This window comes from Eptatretus burgeri, chromosome 4, assembly GCF_056783735.1.
Source record: "Eptatretus burgeri isolate ZD-2024b chromosome 4, Ebu_testis_v1, whole genome shotgun sequence".
Classification (NCBI taxonomy): Eukaryota; Metazoa; Chordata; class Myxini; order Myxiniformes; family Myxinidae; genus Eptatretus; species Eptatretus burgeri.
In genome coordinates, this window is record NC_140964.1 from 93,784,855 (window position 1) to 93,804,860 (window position 20,006).

At 44.5% G+C, this 20,006-nt stretch overlaps 1 protein-coding gene across 1 annotated transcript in view; it reads left to right on the forward strand.

Annotated features, from left to right (window-relative positions):
* The window catches only part of LOC147028695 (uncharacterized), a 20,443-nt gene extending 16,316 nt beyond the window's left edge, over positions 1–4,127 (forward strand). Inside the window, exon 5 of the mRNA XM_085879373.1 lies at positions 2,890–4,127. Coding sequence (XP_085735499.1) covers positions 2,890–3,581 — 692 coding nt within the window. The 3' untranslated portion in view covers positions 3,582–4,127. The remainder of the gene's footprint in view (positions 1–2,889) is intronic.
* The last annotated feature ends 15,879 nt before the right edge of the window (positions 4,128–20,006 follow it).

Sequence of the window (20,006 nt, forward strand, 5' to 3'; positions counted from 1 at the left end):
TTATGCGGCATCTTATGAACCATGTGCCTAGGTACATGGGCAGCAGACATGCTGCAGTGCCGAAGCCATATGCAGAGTGGATGTGTTGTGGCGCCAAAGCCACGCGGGACATGCAGTGCAGGTGTGGGGAAATCCGTGCGAATGAAAGGATGAGTATATCACCAGTGCACGGTTACCAAACGACCACGAGGAGGTTGAAGGAATGCTTATGGGGGCTCTTAAGGACTGAGAGCTTCCCGAGAGTAGAGCATGTACGAATCTGATTCATGGTGAGGCGACTGGAGGGGTACAAATGTTGCTGCATGTCTGAGCAAGCACGTATACAGGCAGGCTTTTGCCAGGTAGATAGCATGGGTTTAATATGCTCCCATCTAGTTTTTTTGCAGAATACGGTGGTTAAAAAAAATGTTACTGTTTGGGCACGTTTTATCACTCCGGTATGCTGCCTTACCTTCCCCTTCCACTCACGTTGCCTTCCCTTCCCGCCCCTCACACTGCCTCCCCTCTTCCCTCATGCGGCCTTCCTTTCTCCTCTCTTCATACTGCCTTTTCCTCCTCTCATGCTGCCTTCCCTTCCCCTTCCACTCACGTTGCCTTCCCTTCCCCCCCTCACACTGCCTCCCCCCTTCCCTCATGCGGCCTTCCTTTCTCCTCTCTTCATACTGCCTTTTCCTCCTCTCACGCTGCCTTCCCTTCCCCTCCCATAACTCTGCCTTACACTCCCTCGCACTGTCTTCTCCTCCCCTCATTCTGCCATCTCCTGCTCCTGCACTGCCTTCTCCTCCACTCAAGCTGCCTTCCCTTCCCCTCCCTCAAGCTAACTTCCTCCCAAACCCCCTTCACCACCATACAACTCTCCGGGGGTCGAGGAGAAGAAGGGGTGTCAAAGAATGTATGAATTGGACAAATATATACTTTTTTTAGCAGTCAGAACTGCTGCAAGGATAATTTCCACAAAATTTGGTTCAGGATAAGAGATGCTGGAGCTCATCTGATGTGCCGAAATGAAATAAAGGCGCAAACATTGGTGCAGCTTTTTCAACAACTGAAGGAAAACACCCATCTTTCCCTTCCCTTCCTCTCCCCTCATGCTTTCCTCCTCCCAAAGCCCCTCCCCCTAAACACCTCCATGGACGTCTCCGGGTGGTGGCTAGTATGACCCGTTTGAACGTGCTGTTTTAATGTACCTCATTTCGTTCAACCCTGAACTAATGCCGGCAGAAGGGGACCATACCCCCCCCCCCTCATGTCCCTCAAGGCCCCCTTTCAAATGCAAGTCGAGAACCCCTCCTCCCCCCATCAATTCCCCTACTAACCACAAGTCCATAACGCTGCCTTCCCCTCCCCACTTCCCTCCTCTCTCCCCTCTCCTCCTCACCCCCAACTCCCATCCCGGAGTGTATCGTGCCGTGTGGAGAGGCATTGCTCATCCCCTCATTCATAGTGTCCCCCATTCCTCACCCCTCCTCTCTGTCCAGCCAACTGTCTTTCTCAGCACCAACTCGTGATAATGAAATATCCCAGCCCCTTTGGAGCCGTGCCTTCCACCCTTCCCAAATGCACCACAGCAAAGCGTCGATGTCCTGATTGGAGGACATCACATTATATCTGTTCATAAACTTTGAAACCATTGGTCCAGGACATGCACCCATAACCAAAGGTCACAATCACCGATTGGTCCCTCAGGCTAACCACTCACTCGCCTTGACAGGCAACATGCTGGTGTTCAATCCGTCCAATCGGGACGTGGCCTGGGACTCGGTGACATCGCAGGTCTTCCATCACCCCACAATGCAACCATGAAAAACATGTAAAATAGAATAAGTGAAACAAGATAATTCTAATTGGAGAAATTATCGACATGTAAAAGTGAAATTACAAAGGGATGAGAAGGATGAAAGGGAACCGCTACACAATCAGTCTCTGGTAGTGCGAATTGGGGATGTGACACAGCAGCTAATCTGAACACATCATTAAATGACTACCTTAAAATAATTTATCCCCTTCCATCAGGCATTGTGATTATTTTGTTTTTTCATGAAGAGCTTCACTTTGCTGCTGTTGTTGTTGTTGTTGTCGTCGTCGTCGGGGTCGATTTTTGAAATGTGCACTCATTGGTCGAACAGCTGCTGGACCACATTCACATCTGTCACATGACTCCACCCACCATTGCACCCAGACAAAATAATATGGCCGCCATCTTGTTTTTTTGGGTGGGCCGGACACATTAGGCCTGTAGGCCCTCGGCTGATTAACTATGCAGTGTCCGGCTTTGTTGCGTCAGATTTCCATTGGCTTTGTTTGGCTTGAGTGTTAATCACAATGAGGGACCCCAAAAATAATCGAATCATCTGTCGAATAAAAGTAATGTTTAATCAAGCCCGTCAGAACGTATGGTACATCTGACCGCACGATAATTAAGTGTTACGTTACGTAAATTAATAACAAAAAAAGCATAAAACGTAACGTAAACGTTACGTAAATTACAAAAAGAAAACGGTGGCGGAGGCTGACGTGGATGAGAGGTCTCGGGTGAATCTTTTAATAGCGCATTAAATGTGAGTTTCCCAATCGCGCTGTTCATCTTTTAAGAGTCCTTTAAATGCACGGTTTCGGCCCGTCACTGGATTTAGCAGCAGGTTGAGATCACAATGTGGTCATTCTCGTTTTGTAACAGCAGGTCCAATGTCCCTATTTCTTTGTGTGCAGTGTACATGCAGTATTTGACCGCTTGGTGTGATGAAAATGTGCAAATGGAGCTCATACACGCCTGAGTCAAAACGTGTACATCACACTCGATTGTCATTAAGGAAAAAAATACTCCACGCACAACTTGATTGAAATTCTGTTCGCTTCACCCCCTTCCTTTTTGTGGCTCTCTGAGCATAGAACTACGGATGGATGGCAACCACCTTGAGAGTCTTCCACCAGGCCTGTTGCAGAATCTGATACAGCTGGAAGAGGTCAGCTTTGCTGAGAACAGGTTGACTTCACTCCTTGCCAGCACGCTTGCCCAGATAGGCACATCTGTGGAAACCATCGCCAACTTTGACTTGAATCGGCTGACATCACTTCCATCTGATACATTGGAGGTGCTGGCCACACGTCCTTGCCTTTTTACGATGCTCAAGGGAAATACAATTTGTGATGACCTTCCGTCTCCAACAGCAAGAAGCACAGACAACAATCAAAGAGACACAGAAATCACGGACATCTTTATGGAAGGAAAGGTGGACAATGACACGCATAAAAAGGTTGATGACCACCTGGTTGATATTCCCACCGATGGGCCTGAGCCTGATAGCACAAGAAACATTGAAGGGGACGGTGTCAAATCCAGCAGCGACAGACTGCAAGACGAAGAAGTCAGTCCGCAACCGGTGAGAAGTATTGCAGCTGATTTTAAAAATGGCAAATTAGGCCACAGTGACTCAAGCACGAATACATGCAAATCAAAGGTCATTGAAGGTGGAGCCAAGAAACAGGCTGATGACGAGGAAGGCAACAAGTGCGCCTCACAAAAGGCACTCAGTGCAGAGGTATTTATTCGACGTGCTTGTCTTGTTCAACAGACACCTTGAAGGCAGAATGGAGGAGGTAGTAATCTGACATAGTGCCTGCAGGTCATCAGGGACTATTCAACGTGTTTCGGTTGAATATCACATGAAACTGAATCAATATCACATGACGATGACATCCTCAATGTAAGACCACACCGGATGGGTCTTCCTTGTGGACAAGTTTGTCGAATTGGAGCTTTTTTCTGAACTGTTGGGAAAATAAGGGGAAATAGCTTTGCATGTGTTGGCTTGTCTACTTACTATACCTGCCTTGCATGTAACTCATCAATAACGTACGAAGCTCATACTATTCTTTCATGCATGTTAAATACTGCTGGGAAATGTAATATATGTCATTACCAGTAACCTGAACAAATTACTGTCCTGACTACTTTACCTGGCAAAGGTAAACCACTAAATGTAAGCCAATTGCAATGGAGCTGCTTTGACAACTTTGAACTTGTGTTCTTTCGCTTAAATTGATGTTATGGATACTAATCAGAAACAAATTTAATTTGAAGACATGATATTGCAGCAAAAATAATAAAATAAAAAACTTTCAAAGTACTTTGAGTGAGTGTTGTGTCTCTCCTGTGCTCTGACCCCCCCCCCACCCCCCAGAAGACCAGGTAAAGCGAAGACCCTTGAGAGACATTCAAATTGCACTGCATGACAAACATCAAATATCCATGACATTCCTCCCTTTCATAGTGATGTAGTGTTCTCTCAGTGACACCATGGTAATCAAATGTGAATATGGTGAGGGTTCTCATGGCAGGATCCATTAGCTATCATATTATTACATGTTTTACGTGTTAATGTCACTATAAAAATTGAATAATGAAATACAGGACTGCCATAATGTTGGCTTTTGAGATAGTGGGATATGAAGACGTTCTTTATTATGATTGTTGTGCAGTGGATGTAGTTTATCTAGTCGGCACCACATAGTAAGCTGTTGGCTCAGGTGAAGGCTTGTGGACTGGTGGGTCAGGTAACTAGCTGGATTGGAAACTGACTTAGTGATCGGAAGGCAGAGTGACTGTGAATGGGAGGATGTCTTGCTGGGGAGAGGTAAGCAGTGGGGTACCAACCACAGGGTCTATTATTAGGACCATTATTAGCCCGTCCCCTAGCAAAGCGAGAGATATCGTTTTGTAATCGTACCATTTGAGCTTTTGTCATCAAATCTTCAACAAACCTTTATTATGAGATTATGGAGAACGTGAATCAATGAAATGTGCAATTATGTAGACATTTGTAGGTGTTGTTTTGGTCAAGTTTATTTCAACTACCGTGCTGTATAAAGCGGACGTGGACAGGCTTTCCATTTTGAGATGCTTTCCAGGTTCCAGTTATTAATAATTTACATCAATTACTTAGAGCAGGATATATCTGTCTATCTGTGAGCAGGATGTCTCAAAAAGTTGTGGACGGATTCGGACGAAACTTGATGGACATGTTGGGTGTGTGGCAAGGAAGAATCGATTCAATTTTGGTGATGATCTGGATCCAGATCTGGCTTATCAGTGCGATACAAAATCTAAGCTGTGACCTTGGCATAGGTGTGCGTTCCAGTGAGTGCCGTTGTAGTTAACACATGGAATGGTCCCCCGACAAAGGTAGTAGCAGCAGAAATAATAGATCGGTTTAAACTGGACTAAGATAGGTAACTACGACCATGAGCATTGGGAATAGAGAGGAACATGGATGTTGGCAGAAATGTTCAAGCATGATGGGATTATTAAAGATTTCCTTCTGCGTCGAAGTTACTTGTATAAATGAATTTGTTGTTGGACTTCACAAAGCTGCCATTCTGGTGCAGTAACAGCAGGGGGCACTACTTCTCGGAGCACGAAGTTTTTCGTGCATGACCGGAAATGATTCCACGGTAGCCTTCATAAGGGTGGTCAGGATATCCATGAGGTGTGTGCATTGATGCATGCAAGCTGATACATCACTGTGTGCACCATCCATCGAATGAACGTTAATATACGGAGGACCCATCTGCCCACGCTGGTCATTGGTGGATGTTAAAGATCCTACTGTATCTTTTGCAAAGAGTAGGGGAGTTCTCGCCCGTACCCTGAACGGATTTCAAATTCCTGCCTTTTAACGACACTTTGAACTCGCGAAACACTCATCATTGCAGCTATGGAGAACGTATACCAAGAAATCGACAAGAAACAACAAGGAAAACAAGAAAAAGAGCAATCAGACATTGCAGACCCTCGCCAGGACTTAATTTGTGTTGTGTTTGTGTCCTGGTGTGTTCTGTAATTAATAATAGACATAACAAGAACTGCCACTTTATAACTGCTGGCAGTGATGACCGGGTACCAAAACGTCCCGCTTTGATTGGACACCTGACCCTGACCCATGAGGTCTTTTATTATTATTATTCAATTGAATTCAGAATGGGATTAAATATATATATATATATATATATATATATATATATATATATATATATATATATATATATATATATATTCAATTCAAACCAAATGGAAGACCAAATAGGTACAGTCCTCCATTGGAGTAATCAGAAGGAACCCAAACAAGAAAAAAGCAAAGATGAAGTCATCAGGAGGAACCTGGATATAACTCACATTTCAGCTGCTACTCCTTTACCCTCAAACCCACCTCGTCACCATAACCAAGTGAGCCTTAGTAAAAAAACAAACAAATAAATAAAAAGAATCCTGATTCAAAAAATTAAATAACTCTGACTGCCAGCCCATGTGTCTGATCAGGTTGAAATTTAATACTTATATTCCCCATGACAACTCGATCATAATTTTGAAGTTTCACATCGATTGATGAAGCGGTTCAAGAGAAAGAATTTTTGAAAGATTTTCGCTCAATCAAATGTGGCTGTCAAACCATGTGACCTATCAATTATTCGTGAACACTCTGGTTTCCGCAAGGCGTGGGGAACATGTGTGTGAAGTTTCCCCTCAATCTGTCTCACTGTTCTGGAGAAGAACATTATTATAGGTTTTAGGGTAAATCCAATATGGCTGCCAAACCATGTGAGCTGTGATGTCATAGGTGTGAATGTTTCTTTCATCATGGATAGACAGCCATACCTGTAAAGTTTCGCCTCGATCTGTTCAGCCATTTCAGAGAAGAAGATTTTGAAGATTTCAAACAAAACAAAACAATATGGCTGCTGAACCACATGACCGATGACTTCATCAATTTTCTTTCTGTGATCAAATTTATCCTTCGATGACCAAAAAAAATTCACACTGATCAGATGTAGCATTCTATGTCTGCAATTATGACGTCATAAGGAAGGCAACTATGACATCAATAAAAAATTACACTTATTCCCCATGTGAAGTACTTGACATGTGCCAAGTTTCAATTTTTTCCTTGCTGCGATTTTGGAGATACAGAGGTCCAAAATTTAGCCTTTTTTCCAAAATGGCTGCCATGCCACATGACCTATGACGTCTTAAGTTTCATTAAAACATTCTCCATGATGAGTCGCATCTATGGTGAAAATTTCGTGTCAATCTCACAAGCAGTTGCTGAGAAAAACACTCATGTCTGTGTGGACAAACAAAAAATAACAGACAGACAAAATGGAGCCAAAAAGCAATACTCTCTCCTCTGGCGAGGGTAACAAGTATCTGGATACAGATCCGGATCGTCACCAAAATCAAATGAATTCCTCCTTGTCACAAATCCAGTCTGTCACACATCCAATAATCTTCACCTGAACCAAAATCTAATCAGCTTGTTCTTGTCACCGAACCAACTCATCCACCAAGTTTTGTTGTAATCCATCCACAACTTTTTTTGAAATATCATGCTATATATCGTTTTGGCCACATCTCTCAACTTGGTAAGTATAATCATTGAAAATTCTAGTAACCGGATCCAGATCTTCACAAAAATCGAAGCAATTCGTCCTTGTCACACACCCAACCTGCCCACCGAATTTCATCCGAATCCGTCTATAACTTATTGAGATATCCCAAACATAGACAGATAAACGTGGATGAAAAGATAACATCCATCCATCTTCAGTAGCAGAGGTAATAAAGTATAAAAAATAAATAAATAAAAATAAGCGACCATGTATTCCTTATATTTACAACAAGAAAAATAGCAATCAGAGATTGCAGAACCTCACCAGGACTTCTTTTGAGAAGTGTATTTTGTGTGGCGCTTGTGTACTGGTGTGTTACATAATTAATGAGACATAATTAGAACTGCTACTTTATAACTGCTGGCAGTGATGAATTTAATATAACTGTTGGCAGTGACTCGGTCGTCAAACCCATCCAGGCACAGCCAAGTGAAGCTTATTAAAAATAAAAATAAAAAATAAAAAAGAACCCATATCAAAAAAATTAATGAATTCTGGCTGCCAGACCATGTATCAGATCAAGTTGAAATTCAAAACATGCATTTCCCATCACTACTTGATCATAAATGTGAAGTTTCATGACGATTGATTGAGCGATTCCAGAGAAACATTATTTAATATTTTGTCTTCAATCCAATATGGCTGCCAAACCATGCGACTTATCAATTAATCCTTAATTAACTTGTACATGCATGGCTTGCGGAACATTTTAGTGAAGTTTCCCCTCGATCTGTCGAGCCGCTCTGGAGAAGAAGATTTTTATGAGTTTTAGGGTAAATCCAAATGGCTGCCAAACCATGTGATCCATGACATCATTTGTGTGAAAATTTTGTTTCTCATGGATAGGCGGTCATACGTGTAAAGTTTCACATTGATCTGTTCAGCCACTTCAGAGAATATTTTTAAAGGTTTTTTTGAAATGTTTTTTAAACAAACAATATGGCTTCCGAATCACGAGACCGATGATGTCATCAATTAATTTTTCTGTGGACCATTTTATTTCAGATGACCTTCAAAAATATTTCAGATATTTTTATTTCAGATGACCTTCAAAAACTTTCATACTGATCAGATGTAGTGTTCTACATATATGCAATTATGACGTCATAATGAAGGCACCTATGACTTCATTGAAAAAATCACACTTATTCCCCATGGGGAGTACTTGCTGCGTGCAAAGTTTCAATTTTTTAATTGGTGCGGTTTAAGAGATGCAGAGGTCCATATTTTCCCTTTTTTCCAATATGGCTGCCACACCATGTGAGCTATGATGTCATAATTATGATTACAACATTCCGTAATTGTAGTTGCACCAATGGTGAAAATTTCGTCTCAATCCTACTAGCAGTTGCGGAGAAAAGCATGAAGGATCTGTGCGAACAAACAAACAAACAAAAACAAACAAACGAACAGACAGCCAGGCAGACAAACAAACAGACCCAAAGACAATACCCTCTCCTTCACCGAGGGTAAAAAATATGGTGGGATTATTGAGTGCAACACAACCCTTCATTTGCTCCATTTAGCTCTATTCCCTATTCCCTTCACTTATGTCCTCCCAAACTTTGGCCTTCTCTCCCCACTCCTCCCACACATCACTTTCTCAATTTAACCCTCCCATTTGTACATCGAACTTCTGTACTAATAAATGTCAATGTGTGTGTGTGTGTGTGTGTGTGTGTGTGTGTGTGTGTGTGTGTGTGTGTGTGTGTGTGTGTGTCAATAAGTGTCCTCCATAACTTCAAAACTATGAAACCTAGCAGCCTGAACCTTTGCATGCAGACTAAGAAAACTCCAAGGAAGTGCAAGAGTGAAAATTGGATGTTTGAGTTAATTAAAATACTCCTTTTGAAGATAATTAATGGCCTTATTTAATTATATCCTTCATCAAGCGATCCTAGACCACCTCGCTGTCTGGGGTCTTCAGGCGTATCCTGGGTAACCTCGCTGGGGTCTGAAACCGCCATGTTTTTTGGCCTGTTCAACCATGCCTTGATTTGGAACAGGCCGCAACGATTTCTTAACGATAAAGTTTTTTTTCTTCACTTTCCTCACTCATACAATTGAATGCCTGTTCATCATAGCTACAAAACTCTGTGTACATCGCTTATCTAAGTACTATCGTTTTCAAATTATGAGCTTGTACCAATTTCATGCATTACGTGATACGATTTTCCACGATGTACTCTCATGGACTAATGACAGCATATCTTCAAAATATTATTTTTGTTTTGAGGATCAGATATCATAAACTAAATAAGTGTCAAAATCTGTTGTGATAATTTCAAGAAATAACGAGTAATGATAACTGAGCCGATATACCTCTTTACTTTAAGCAAGCAAGGCTATGGTCCCTCCATCTCTGAAGATACTCAAGACAATGTGAAATTTCCAAAGCATTAAACTTATCTTTTTCTACTATTTGGAGAATTACATTGAGTGAACAACAAATTTAAGAACGTCCCAAAATTAACTCGCTTCGTTGAGCTATATGATTTAATGCATTCAATGCGAGACCTTGCGTCCTGTCTCCAAAAGGGACTGCCTATCCATAGGGTCTTCCAGATCTGTGTCTCTATTTTTGGAGATTTCACAAGGTGCTCTACAGGGAATCAAAGCAAATCTGGTGAAAATCAGACATTTTAAAATTAAGTTATAATGTTTGCATGGACCCCGAACCGGCGTACGACGTGACACTTGCACAGACGAGCAGGCAAGATGACGGATTATCTGCAATGGATATTTCATGGGCAATTGAACTTTCCGATGTCTCCAGGTTTATTCTGCTGCAACTCATTTGTGGATAAAGTCATTATTTGAATGAGTTTATTATCTTATATATTATTTCCGAGTTTGTGGTTTCGTGTCGCGCTATCTTCGACTTTGTTCAGCGCTCGAGTAACGTGATATTCGGCTTACATTATCTCAAAGACCATATGAGGTGCATGGTACAAAAAAGTAAATAAACTGGTTCTGAAACAGTGAAATCGTATTCCACTTACTGCATTAAAGTAAAATTACTACTGATACTCTGCATCAGTTCCTTTCTCAAACACACCCACCCCAACATGCCGTGCAGAGCGCGGGTTATGCTAGTATTTCATTAACTGCTGCGTGTGTGGTGAAAACCCGGCTTGAAAGTTAAAGGGATCATATATGCTATGCAGTGACAGCCTGACCAACCGTTCCTTATGAACCACTTAATGGGAGTGCTTGCATGAGTGCTTAAGACACTTGCTGAATGCCTTACAGTCGACAGAGGTACTGCTTTACGTCCTGAGCGAATCGTTCACTCAGTGCGGACGCTTTTGAATGCCACGTCATTCAAAGCGAGTTCGTGCTCCTTTGCCCTGAGCGAGTGGTTCGTGCTCCGTCACCATGAGTGAGTGGTTCGTGTTCCATCACCCTGAGTGAGTGTTTCCTGCTCTGTCACCCTGAGTGAGTGGTTCGTGCTCCGTCACTATGAGCGAGTGGTTCGTGTTCCATCACCCTGAGTGAGTGTTTCCTGCTCTGTCACCCTGAGTGAGTGTTTTGTGCTCCGTCACCATGAGCGAGTGGTTCGTGTTCCATCACCCTGAGTGAGTGGTTCATGCTCTGTCACCCTGAGTGAATGTTTTGTGCTCCACCACCCTGAGCGAGTGGTTTGTGCTCTGCCACCATGAGTGAGTGGTTCGTGTTCCATCACCCTGAGCAAGTGTTTCCTGCTCTGTCACTCTGAGCGAGTGTTTTGTGCTCCACCACCCTGAGCGAGTGGTTTGTGCTCTGCCACCATGAGTGAGTGGTTTGTGTTCCATTGCCTTGCGTGAGTGGTTCATGCTCTGTCACCCTGAGCGAGTGTTTTGTGCTCCACCACCCTGAGCGAGTGGTTTGTGCTCTGCCACCATGAGTGAGTGATTTGTGTTCCATTGCCCTGAGTGAGTGATTCATGCTCCGTCACCCTGAGTGAGTGGTTTGTGCTCCGTCACCCTGAGTGATTTGTTGTGACATAACACCCGATTTCTGAGCCGCGTGCCATATTAACGTGTTTTCTAAATTACTGAGCCAAATTTTTTTTACCGCCAGTCACACGAAGCTGTTTATAAAGGTTAATGTTTGAGAGCATATTCCTGAAATGTTGACATAAATGCAACGTTGTTTTTCTGTGAAAGCTACTCAAGGTTTTTGAGTTGTTGCCGATATCAGGTAAGCATGTGTGTGTGTGTGTGTGTGTGTGTGTGTGTGTGTGTCTGTTGTTCATAAAGCATCTCTCTCTCTGGCCCATCCTTGCTCTATACTAACTCCTTCCAATACACTGCAGCACCCTCTCCGACACCTCTCTCACTCTCCCCTCCCGTTTCTCTCTCTCTCTCTCTCTCTCTCTCTCTCTCTCTCTCTCTCTCTCTCTCTCTCTCTCTCTCTCTCTCTCTCTCTCTCTCTCTCTCTCTCTCTCTCTGTCTATCTCTCACTCTCCCCTCCCATTTGTCTCTCTCTGTCTGTCTGTCTGTCCCTGTCTCTGGACATATCTGGAAGGTGGTTATGTCTGGATGGTGTTTGTCTCTGGATGTGTCCAGGCAGGGGTATGTCTCTGGATGTGTCCGGGTGGTGCTTGTCTCCAGCTGGCTTGGCTCCAGACATGGCCTGAGCTGTTTTTCGCTGGCCGTGTCTGGACAGGAGTTTGTCTCTGGACATGTCCTAATGGTGTTTGCTTCTGGCCTGCTTGGCTCCAAATGCGTCCGGGCAGTGTTTATCTCTGGACGCGTCCTGGCGGTAGTTAGGCCTAGGTCCCATTTGCTCTACGGCGAGGATACGGTGGCCGTACGCCCTCTGAATTGACAGAAATGTGCGGCGGCCACAGAGAAACTGAGGTGGCCTCAGGGTAGCCCTACGCCGTTTGGCTATCTTTTACAGGCCGTAGGGGCGCCGTGTAATTATAGCGTGGAGTTATAACTTTTTTTCATTTACACGTTCGCTGTAGCAGTTGGACAAGCCAAGCTATGATGTAGATGTGTTCCACGTCGACCGTACGTAGGGCGTACGGTGGGCTTGCGTTATTCGTGCGGCTGCCGTAAGCTCGTAATGAAAAATGAATTTTCCTAACCCCCAAAAAATTACGGCGGCCGCACTATTTCCACGGTCGCCGTACGGTGGCCTTGCGGTCTCTGTGACTACCTGCGGGCAATGCAGGGTCGACGCACGGTTCCCCTACGCCTGCTGTGCACCTACGTACGGCCTCCGTGGCAGTCTGCGTCGACCGTGCGTCCACCGTGCACTACCGCTAGAGATCTGAGTATAGGTGTTTGCCAATACACAGTATATTATAGTTATAGTATATTCAGTTATATATACTGGTATATTTTTATTTCAGTAAAAAAAGAACTGGTATATATACCCACTCGTTACCGTCCGTCTGGCCGCACGTTCGCCTTAGGGCCCCCCTGCGGTCCCCCTGAGGCCCCCCTGTGGTCGCCTTGCGGGCACCTTGCGTCTGCCTTGAAAATTCTATGGCCGCCGCAGGGCCCCCTTAAGGTCACCTTGCGACATCAAATCAAAGACCGTACGGCACCCCCACGTTTTCGGTCTCCACGATTTCTAAATACGCCGTGCGGCTCCCCGAAAAATAAAAACATATGTGACTGCTACATTGTGTGACCGTGGAAATACTGCGTCCGCCGTATAATTGCTCGTGGCCGCAGATTTTGGAGACCCCACGGCCGCCGTGGCAAATGTGACCTAGGCCTTCGTGCTCCACTGCACATCTGCCTTTCCCTTCCTCTCACCTTACACTGTCTTTCCTTCCCTCACCCCTCACCCATGACCCCATGTAGTGTGTGGGGGTGTTTTTTTTTTTTAATATTTTCTGGTCTTTTGGAGGGGAGGAAGGGGGGGGGTGACACAAATTCTCGAAGTAAATGTGTATTGTGTATCACCACCTTTGGGGGGGGAGGGGTGTTACAAGTCCCCATCTTTTATAGTGCAGTATTCCTGTCCCTACGTTTTCCAGTACAGTGCGGTGTTTTGAATTTTCAGCATTGGGTATGTTTTTGCTTCATGCACATAACCCGGGTACTTCTTCTTCTTCTTCTTCTTCTTCTTCTACTTCTTCTTCTTCTTCTTCTTCTTCTTCTTCTTCTTCTTCTTCTACTTCTTCTTCTTCTTCTTCTTCTTTTGTCAATATAGAGCTGTCAGTAGCCTATACACTGCCCAAATAAAGGTATGCATCAGAAGAACGCATTGCATGCTTGGAACAAGATCGCCCATAGGACGGGTACTCTGCTAGTCTCTATAATAACAAATGTCAGTGTGTATTAGTGTGTGTCAGTGTGTCAGTCAGTCAGTGTGTGTCTCCTCCATAACTCCAAAACCATGAAACCGAGCGGCCCCAAACTTTGAATGCCTACGAAGAGAACTCCAAGGTGGTGCATCAATGAGAATTGTGTGTTTGGGTTAATTAAAACATCCCTTTTGAAGATAAAAAATTTTTTTTGAAGACAACGGCCTTATTTAATTATCCTTTATCAAGGCTCATCGTTGGTCACCTCACTGTCCCTCGATGTGGTCTTAATTCGCCATTATTATTTTACCCTGCTCAACAAAGCCTTGACTTGGAACAGGCCGCAACAATTTCTTCATGATAAAGTTTTTTTTCTTCTTCATTTTTCTCACTTCTATTATCAAATTCCTGATTAGCATACCTACGAATCGCTTGCTACATTGCAATGCATATGAACTCCTGGAGACGCCAGCATTCGTAGTTTTATTTCATTTCCACACGTGCCATAACCTCTAGAATCTCTTAAACTAAGTCAAATTACAAAATTTAAGTTCTAGATTTGAACTTCGCAGCAGTTCAGACTGCTACATAGGTGTTCATTTGTCTAATTCCAACAAAATTTGACATTTCGGGTGTCTCCGGGAGGTGTCCAACATGATGGATCAGTGTTCGCTAATCGCTTGCCAAGTAAGCCGTTCCTGATTAACCGTTTCATTTGAGTGCTTTCTTGAGTGCTTAAGCCACTTGGTGAGTGCGCTACAATATTCACACTGGCACTGAGTACTGTATATCGATGGACTTGAACAAAGTTGAGGGGCCACTCGCCTGAGTTTGACCCCGCATTGTTCTGCGGAGCGTCGGGCAGTGGTTCACTCACTGAAAATGTGCAGTTTTATTTTACACCACGTTACCATTTTTTGTACGATCTTCTTCCATTATATGACCCGTAACTTCAGCATAGATAAATACATGAAAAAAATTAAACGTTTTGTTTTTAAAAGTTTCTTCAACCATTTTGTTGTAGTGCTTGGTTAAGCCACTTGGCGAGCACTCTTCAAGCTTCAATGGCAATAACGCAGTTCGATACTGGAGTTAGGATGGCAAAATAAATTGGATGATTACAATCAGTAAAAAATGTTTTCAGTTGTTACAAAGCAATGAATCACTACATCACAGCAGGATAGCTAAGAGGTATGCACGCACATTCGAAGCTCTCTAGCCTGGGTTTGAATCATGACCCAGCTATAAACTCTCATTCTAGTGTTTCACAGACAGGGTGATTTATCAAAGTGTGTGCCGTCTCATGGATGGACGATAAACTTGACATCACATCTGCCGGAGTCCCCCCTTTCTTCAATCTCTCTCCTCCTCTGCACTCTCCCTCCCCTCTCTCCTCCTCTGCACTCTCCCCTCCCCTCTCTCCTCCTCTGCACTCTCCCCTCCCCTCTCGCCCTCCCCTCTCCCCTCCCCTCTCTCCCCTTCCCCTTTCTCTCCCCCTCCCCTCTTTCTCCCCCTCCCCTCTCTCCCCACTCCCCTCTCTCTCCCCCCTCCCTTCTCTCTCCCCCTCCCTCTCTCTCCCCCTCCCCTCTCCCTCCCCTTTCCCTCTCTCTCTCTATGTGACCCTCCCCTTTCCTCCCGCATTCCTCTACCCTTCCTCTCTCTCCCACCCTCCCCTCTCCTTGCTCCCCACCCTTCGCCCTCTGTTGAGGGGACTTTTAAGGACTGACAGTTTAGTTTTGAATGTAAAACTGCCTCCCCATAGGGTAGCATGTACGAATCATATTTGGAGTGAGCTGATGGGAGGGTTGCAAAGGTCGCTGCATGTGCGAGCAAGCATGCCTTTGCCAGGTAGATAGCTTGGGTTTTTAATGTTCTTGCCTGGTTTGATATAGAACCTGGTGGTTGAAAAGAAAATGTTGCTGCTTGGGCATGTTTGTCGTCCTTTCCTGTACCTCACACCACTTTCCCTTTCCCTCATGCAGCCTTCAATTCCCTTCCCCTCACATGGCCTTCCCTTCCCCTCATGCTGCCTTCCCTTCCCCTCACATTGCATTCGCTTCCCCTCATGCTTACCTCCTCCCAAACCCCCTTCCCTCTCCACCCCCCATGGACATCTCCTGGCAGGCTTTATGTGCTGTATTAACCTGCTGTTTTAACGTACCCCATTTTGTTCAATTCTGTACTACCCTTCTCCCCCCTTCTCCACAAGTCCCACTACCAGACGCAAGTTGAGAACCCCTCCCCTCACATGTGCCTCCTCCCAAACCCTCTTCCCTCCCCGCTTCCCCCCTTCCGATGTGGGTAGCAATGTTTGGTGTGGTGTCACGCTTCCCACCCCCTCCCCCATTCCTTGCTCTTTCCCTCTTCCCCGTTTCCGTCTTCCTCACCCCTCCTCGCTCCCCACCCCTCCTTCCTGCTCGCTCCCCCTTGCTCCCCCTCTTCCTCTCTTTACCCCTCCCCTCCATCCTCTCTCCCTTCCCTCCATACCTTCTCTCTCCCTCCTCTCCATACCTTCTCTCTCCCTCCTCTCCCCCCCTGCTTAATATTCCCGTCAGCGAAGCGACGGGTTGTACTTGCTAGTAATAAATATATGGCCCAGGCCCCCTACCGCCACTTTTGGGCTGACAAGAAAGCTCAGAGTATCGATCTGACTCTGAGTTATCGAGTTTGGATTCGATTTCCACCCCGACTGTAGCCTACATAAACTATCGTCCTTGTGCTTCACAGACATAAAGGCTTTCTTCTCCTCGCTCCCTTTCACCACCCTCTCCCGACGGCGACCTTCTCCTTATCCTTCACGTCACATGCCCCTTCAATTCCCTACCCATCTCCCAACCCACCCATCCTGACAACCCAACCACATATCTACGCCGGCTACTCCTGGTGTGGGAGTCTGTGCCAGGACTGGATGGTGCGAGGATGGTGCGAGGACCTGCTCCGGCGACGCAAACACGAGTTGGAAGCTATGGTCGGAATTCCAACGTCGACCGAGCAGTCCTCGAATGCATGAAGAGGGCGCAGTGAGGAGAGCAGGCCTGTGCCATCGGAACAATGGGTGGAACCAGTACCAGTACTTTTGTAGTACCAGTACCAGTACCAGTGAGGTTTGTGGTTTGTGGACCAGTACCAGTGAGGAACCACTTCTTGAGAACCCTCGAGTCATCTGGGTTAGTCCTGGGTATGAATGAGTTGCCGAACCACGTTCAGTAAAACAAACCAGTACTTTTGGAACGCTCCAATGAAGTGTACCAGAGAACCTCTCATAGCGGGGCCGGGGCCATTGGACGGTCGTGGGTATGATCACTGCCCCACCCAGTCCTTCCTAAATTCCTGAGTTATGTGCACAACCAGGTGCTCCAGTCATGAACAGAAAAAGACTTTCAAACTTTTCTTTACCTCCCCTACCGAAGGTGGATCGAGGTTATGTTTTCACCCGCTGTCTGTCTGTCTGTCTCTCTGTGAACCGGATATCTCAAAAAAGTTGTGCACGGATTCGGACGAAACTTGCTGGACAGGTTGGGTGTGTGACAAGGATGAATCGATTTGATTTTGGTGAAGATCCGAATCCGTATCTAGATAGAGAATTATTTAATTTTTTTAAAGTGATTCTTCACCATTGAGAGATTGGGTCAAAATTGATATGGAGCATGATATTTCAAAAAGTTGTGGATGGATTAAATTATAACAAAAATAGGTGGAGGAGTTGGGTCGGTGACAAGAACAAGCCGATTCGATTTTAGTTCACGTCCGCATCCTGATACATCCGAGAGTCGTTCTCGCTCCTCTTGTTAAGTTTTTGGCTTCTCTTGGCCAAGGGGCATATTGATTGAGCTGGTTTGTTATCATTTCCACAGGTCAGCATTAACAAGTAACTTTTAACGTTTAAACCATTCTTACTGAAATTGGGATTAATTAGTAGGAACATTAAAAAAAAGCGATCTCATTTAAAAACCATCAAACAAACCCATTATTGAACAAGCCGGTAGGTGGACATGTGTAGTCGGCCGTTGCTAGGCAACGGAGGGGTCCATGGCAACGGTTCTTTCTCACACATAACTAGGACATACCATGAACCTACCATACCAGTTTCATGTATATTGTTGGCTGCTCTTATTCTGGACATTTCCATCTGTCTGTCTGTCCGAAGAAACTTTGGTCAAGCCTTGGGGCTAAACCACTCAACCGATTCCAATGAAATTTGGTAGGTCGGACCAATATTTCTGGGAATCGTGTGCTTTCGAATATGGGACCCCATGCCCAAGCAATGGCCCTTTGAAGTGGTAAAAAAAAATCGAAAAAAAAATAGAAAAATCGAAGCTTAGAGTTCTGTGCACAATCTATCTAGCTCCCTTCATGCCAATTTGCAGCCCTAACCAAAAATATTTGTAGGAGGAGATAGGTTTTGGGAGACAGGGTCGAGTACCTGTCGAACATTTCAGAAACTGTTAATTGCGAATATCTCTGAGAGAAAGAGTCTGATTTTGATGAAACTTGGGTGAAATGTGTAAATGTGGCTCGCATGTACACAAAAATGAATGGTTGCTATGCACACCTCCGTTGCTTAGCAACAGCTAAAATACTTCATCATACATCGTACACTTATTGTGGACTGTACAAAAAAATCAATACCTCCGAAACTGGACCTCCGAGGGACCTGTTTTTTTTGTGCCCAAGGAGAATGTCTTATATTACAGCATCATATAAAAAAAATAAAATCTTTAGCGAATAGATAAATGGAATTACCAGGGCTGCCATTTGTTAGAGTCTCTTTGGAAACATGCCTGAAATTTCACAAAGTGGGTTTCTGGGCGCAAACTAAGAGGGCTGTGATAATCATATTTATTGTGCTAAATTGATTGATAGCATGTACATGAATATCGGCGAGTCGCGTCGGCCAGGTTTCCATCGAGACTAGAGCGAGCAGCCATGTCGCCTCCCGGCTTGTCTGACTCATAGTCTCTGAGATATAATGAACTTCGTTTTTTTATTGTTTTCGACCAGGGTTCATTCAAAGTCTATCTTCTCTGACAGTTTTCATAGGATCCGGCTGGAAATTTTTGACAATATGGCTGAATGTACTGCCCACAGTCGCTCGTGGCCCGATTTTTTGATTTTCGAAAAAACAATTTTTTTATGATTTTTCAAAAATTTCAAAGTCCCGTTGCTAGGCAACGGTGGTGTCCATAGCAACGGTTCTCATTTGCAAACAACTCGGTCATGGTATGAACCTACCAACCAAGTTTCATCGAAATCGCCATTGTATTAACTAAAATCGCCATTTTAAATACTGATAATAAGGGTAGAATAAATCTCAAAAAAAAAATTTTTTTGAATTTTTTTTTTCGACTATATCGACTACCCAATATATCGAAGGAAATACTGATAATAAGGGTGGAAAAAAAAATCTCAAAAATTTTTTTTTCGACTAGATCGACTACCCAATCATATAAACTAAATAGAAGCGACATTGCAAAACAAGGGTTTTTAATTTGGGTTTCATTGTTGAAGGAATTCTCCCATGAGGGTGAAATTGCGCCATATTTGCATACGTAATAAGTAGATGCACCTTATGCATTATCGGCCATGACGCAACTTGCAAAATGAAAACTGGACTAAAGTCTGTTATTAATCCCAACTTTCACAAAAGGTGGTTCATTTTCTGTGAGCACATAACACTTACAACCGATACTTGTGTGAGGAGCACACGAGCACATGTGACATAAGGTAAGATCTAACCCCCCCCCCCTGATACCCCCCCACCACCATGGATATCTCCGGCTGTCTCTGTGTGCTGTATTAACGTGCTGTTTGAACGTACCCCATTTCATTCAATCCTGTACTACCCTTCCTCTTCTCCACACGTTCCACTACCAAACACAAGTCGAGAACCCCTTCCATCATGCCTACCTTCTCCCAAACCCCCTCCACACTTTCCTCTTCCCCTCTCCTCTCGCCCTCATCCTCCTCACTCCTACCCCTCCCATAAATTTGGTGAGGTGTTGCTCTCCCCACCCCCTTTTCTCAATCTTCCCCACTTCCTAGTTCCCCCCTCCCCCTCACCACCTCACTCCTCCCCTCCTCTCCACCCTCCCTTTTCTCTCTCTCACCTCCCTCTCTCTCTCTCTCTCTCTCTCTCTCTCTCTCTCTCTCTCTCTCTCTCTCTCTCTCTCTCTCTCTCTCTCCTCTCTTCTCTCTCTCCTCCCTTCTCTCTCTCTCCTCCCTTCTCTCTCTCCCTCCCTCTTTCTTCCACACCTTAATATTCCCGACAGCGAAATGACGGGTGGTATTTGCTATTAAAGAATATGAAAGGGAG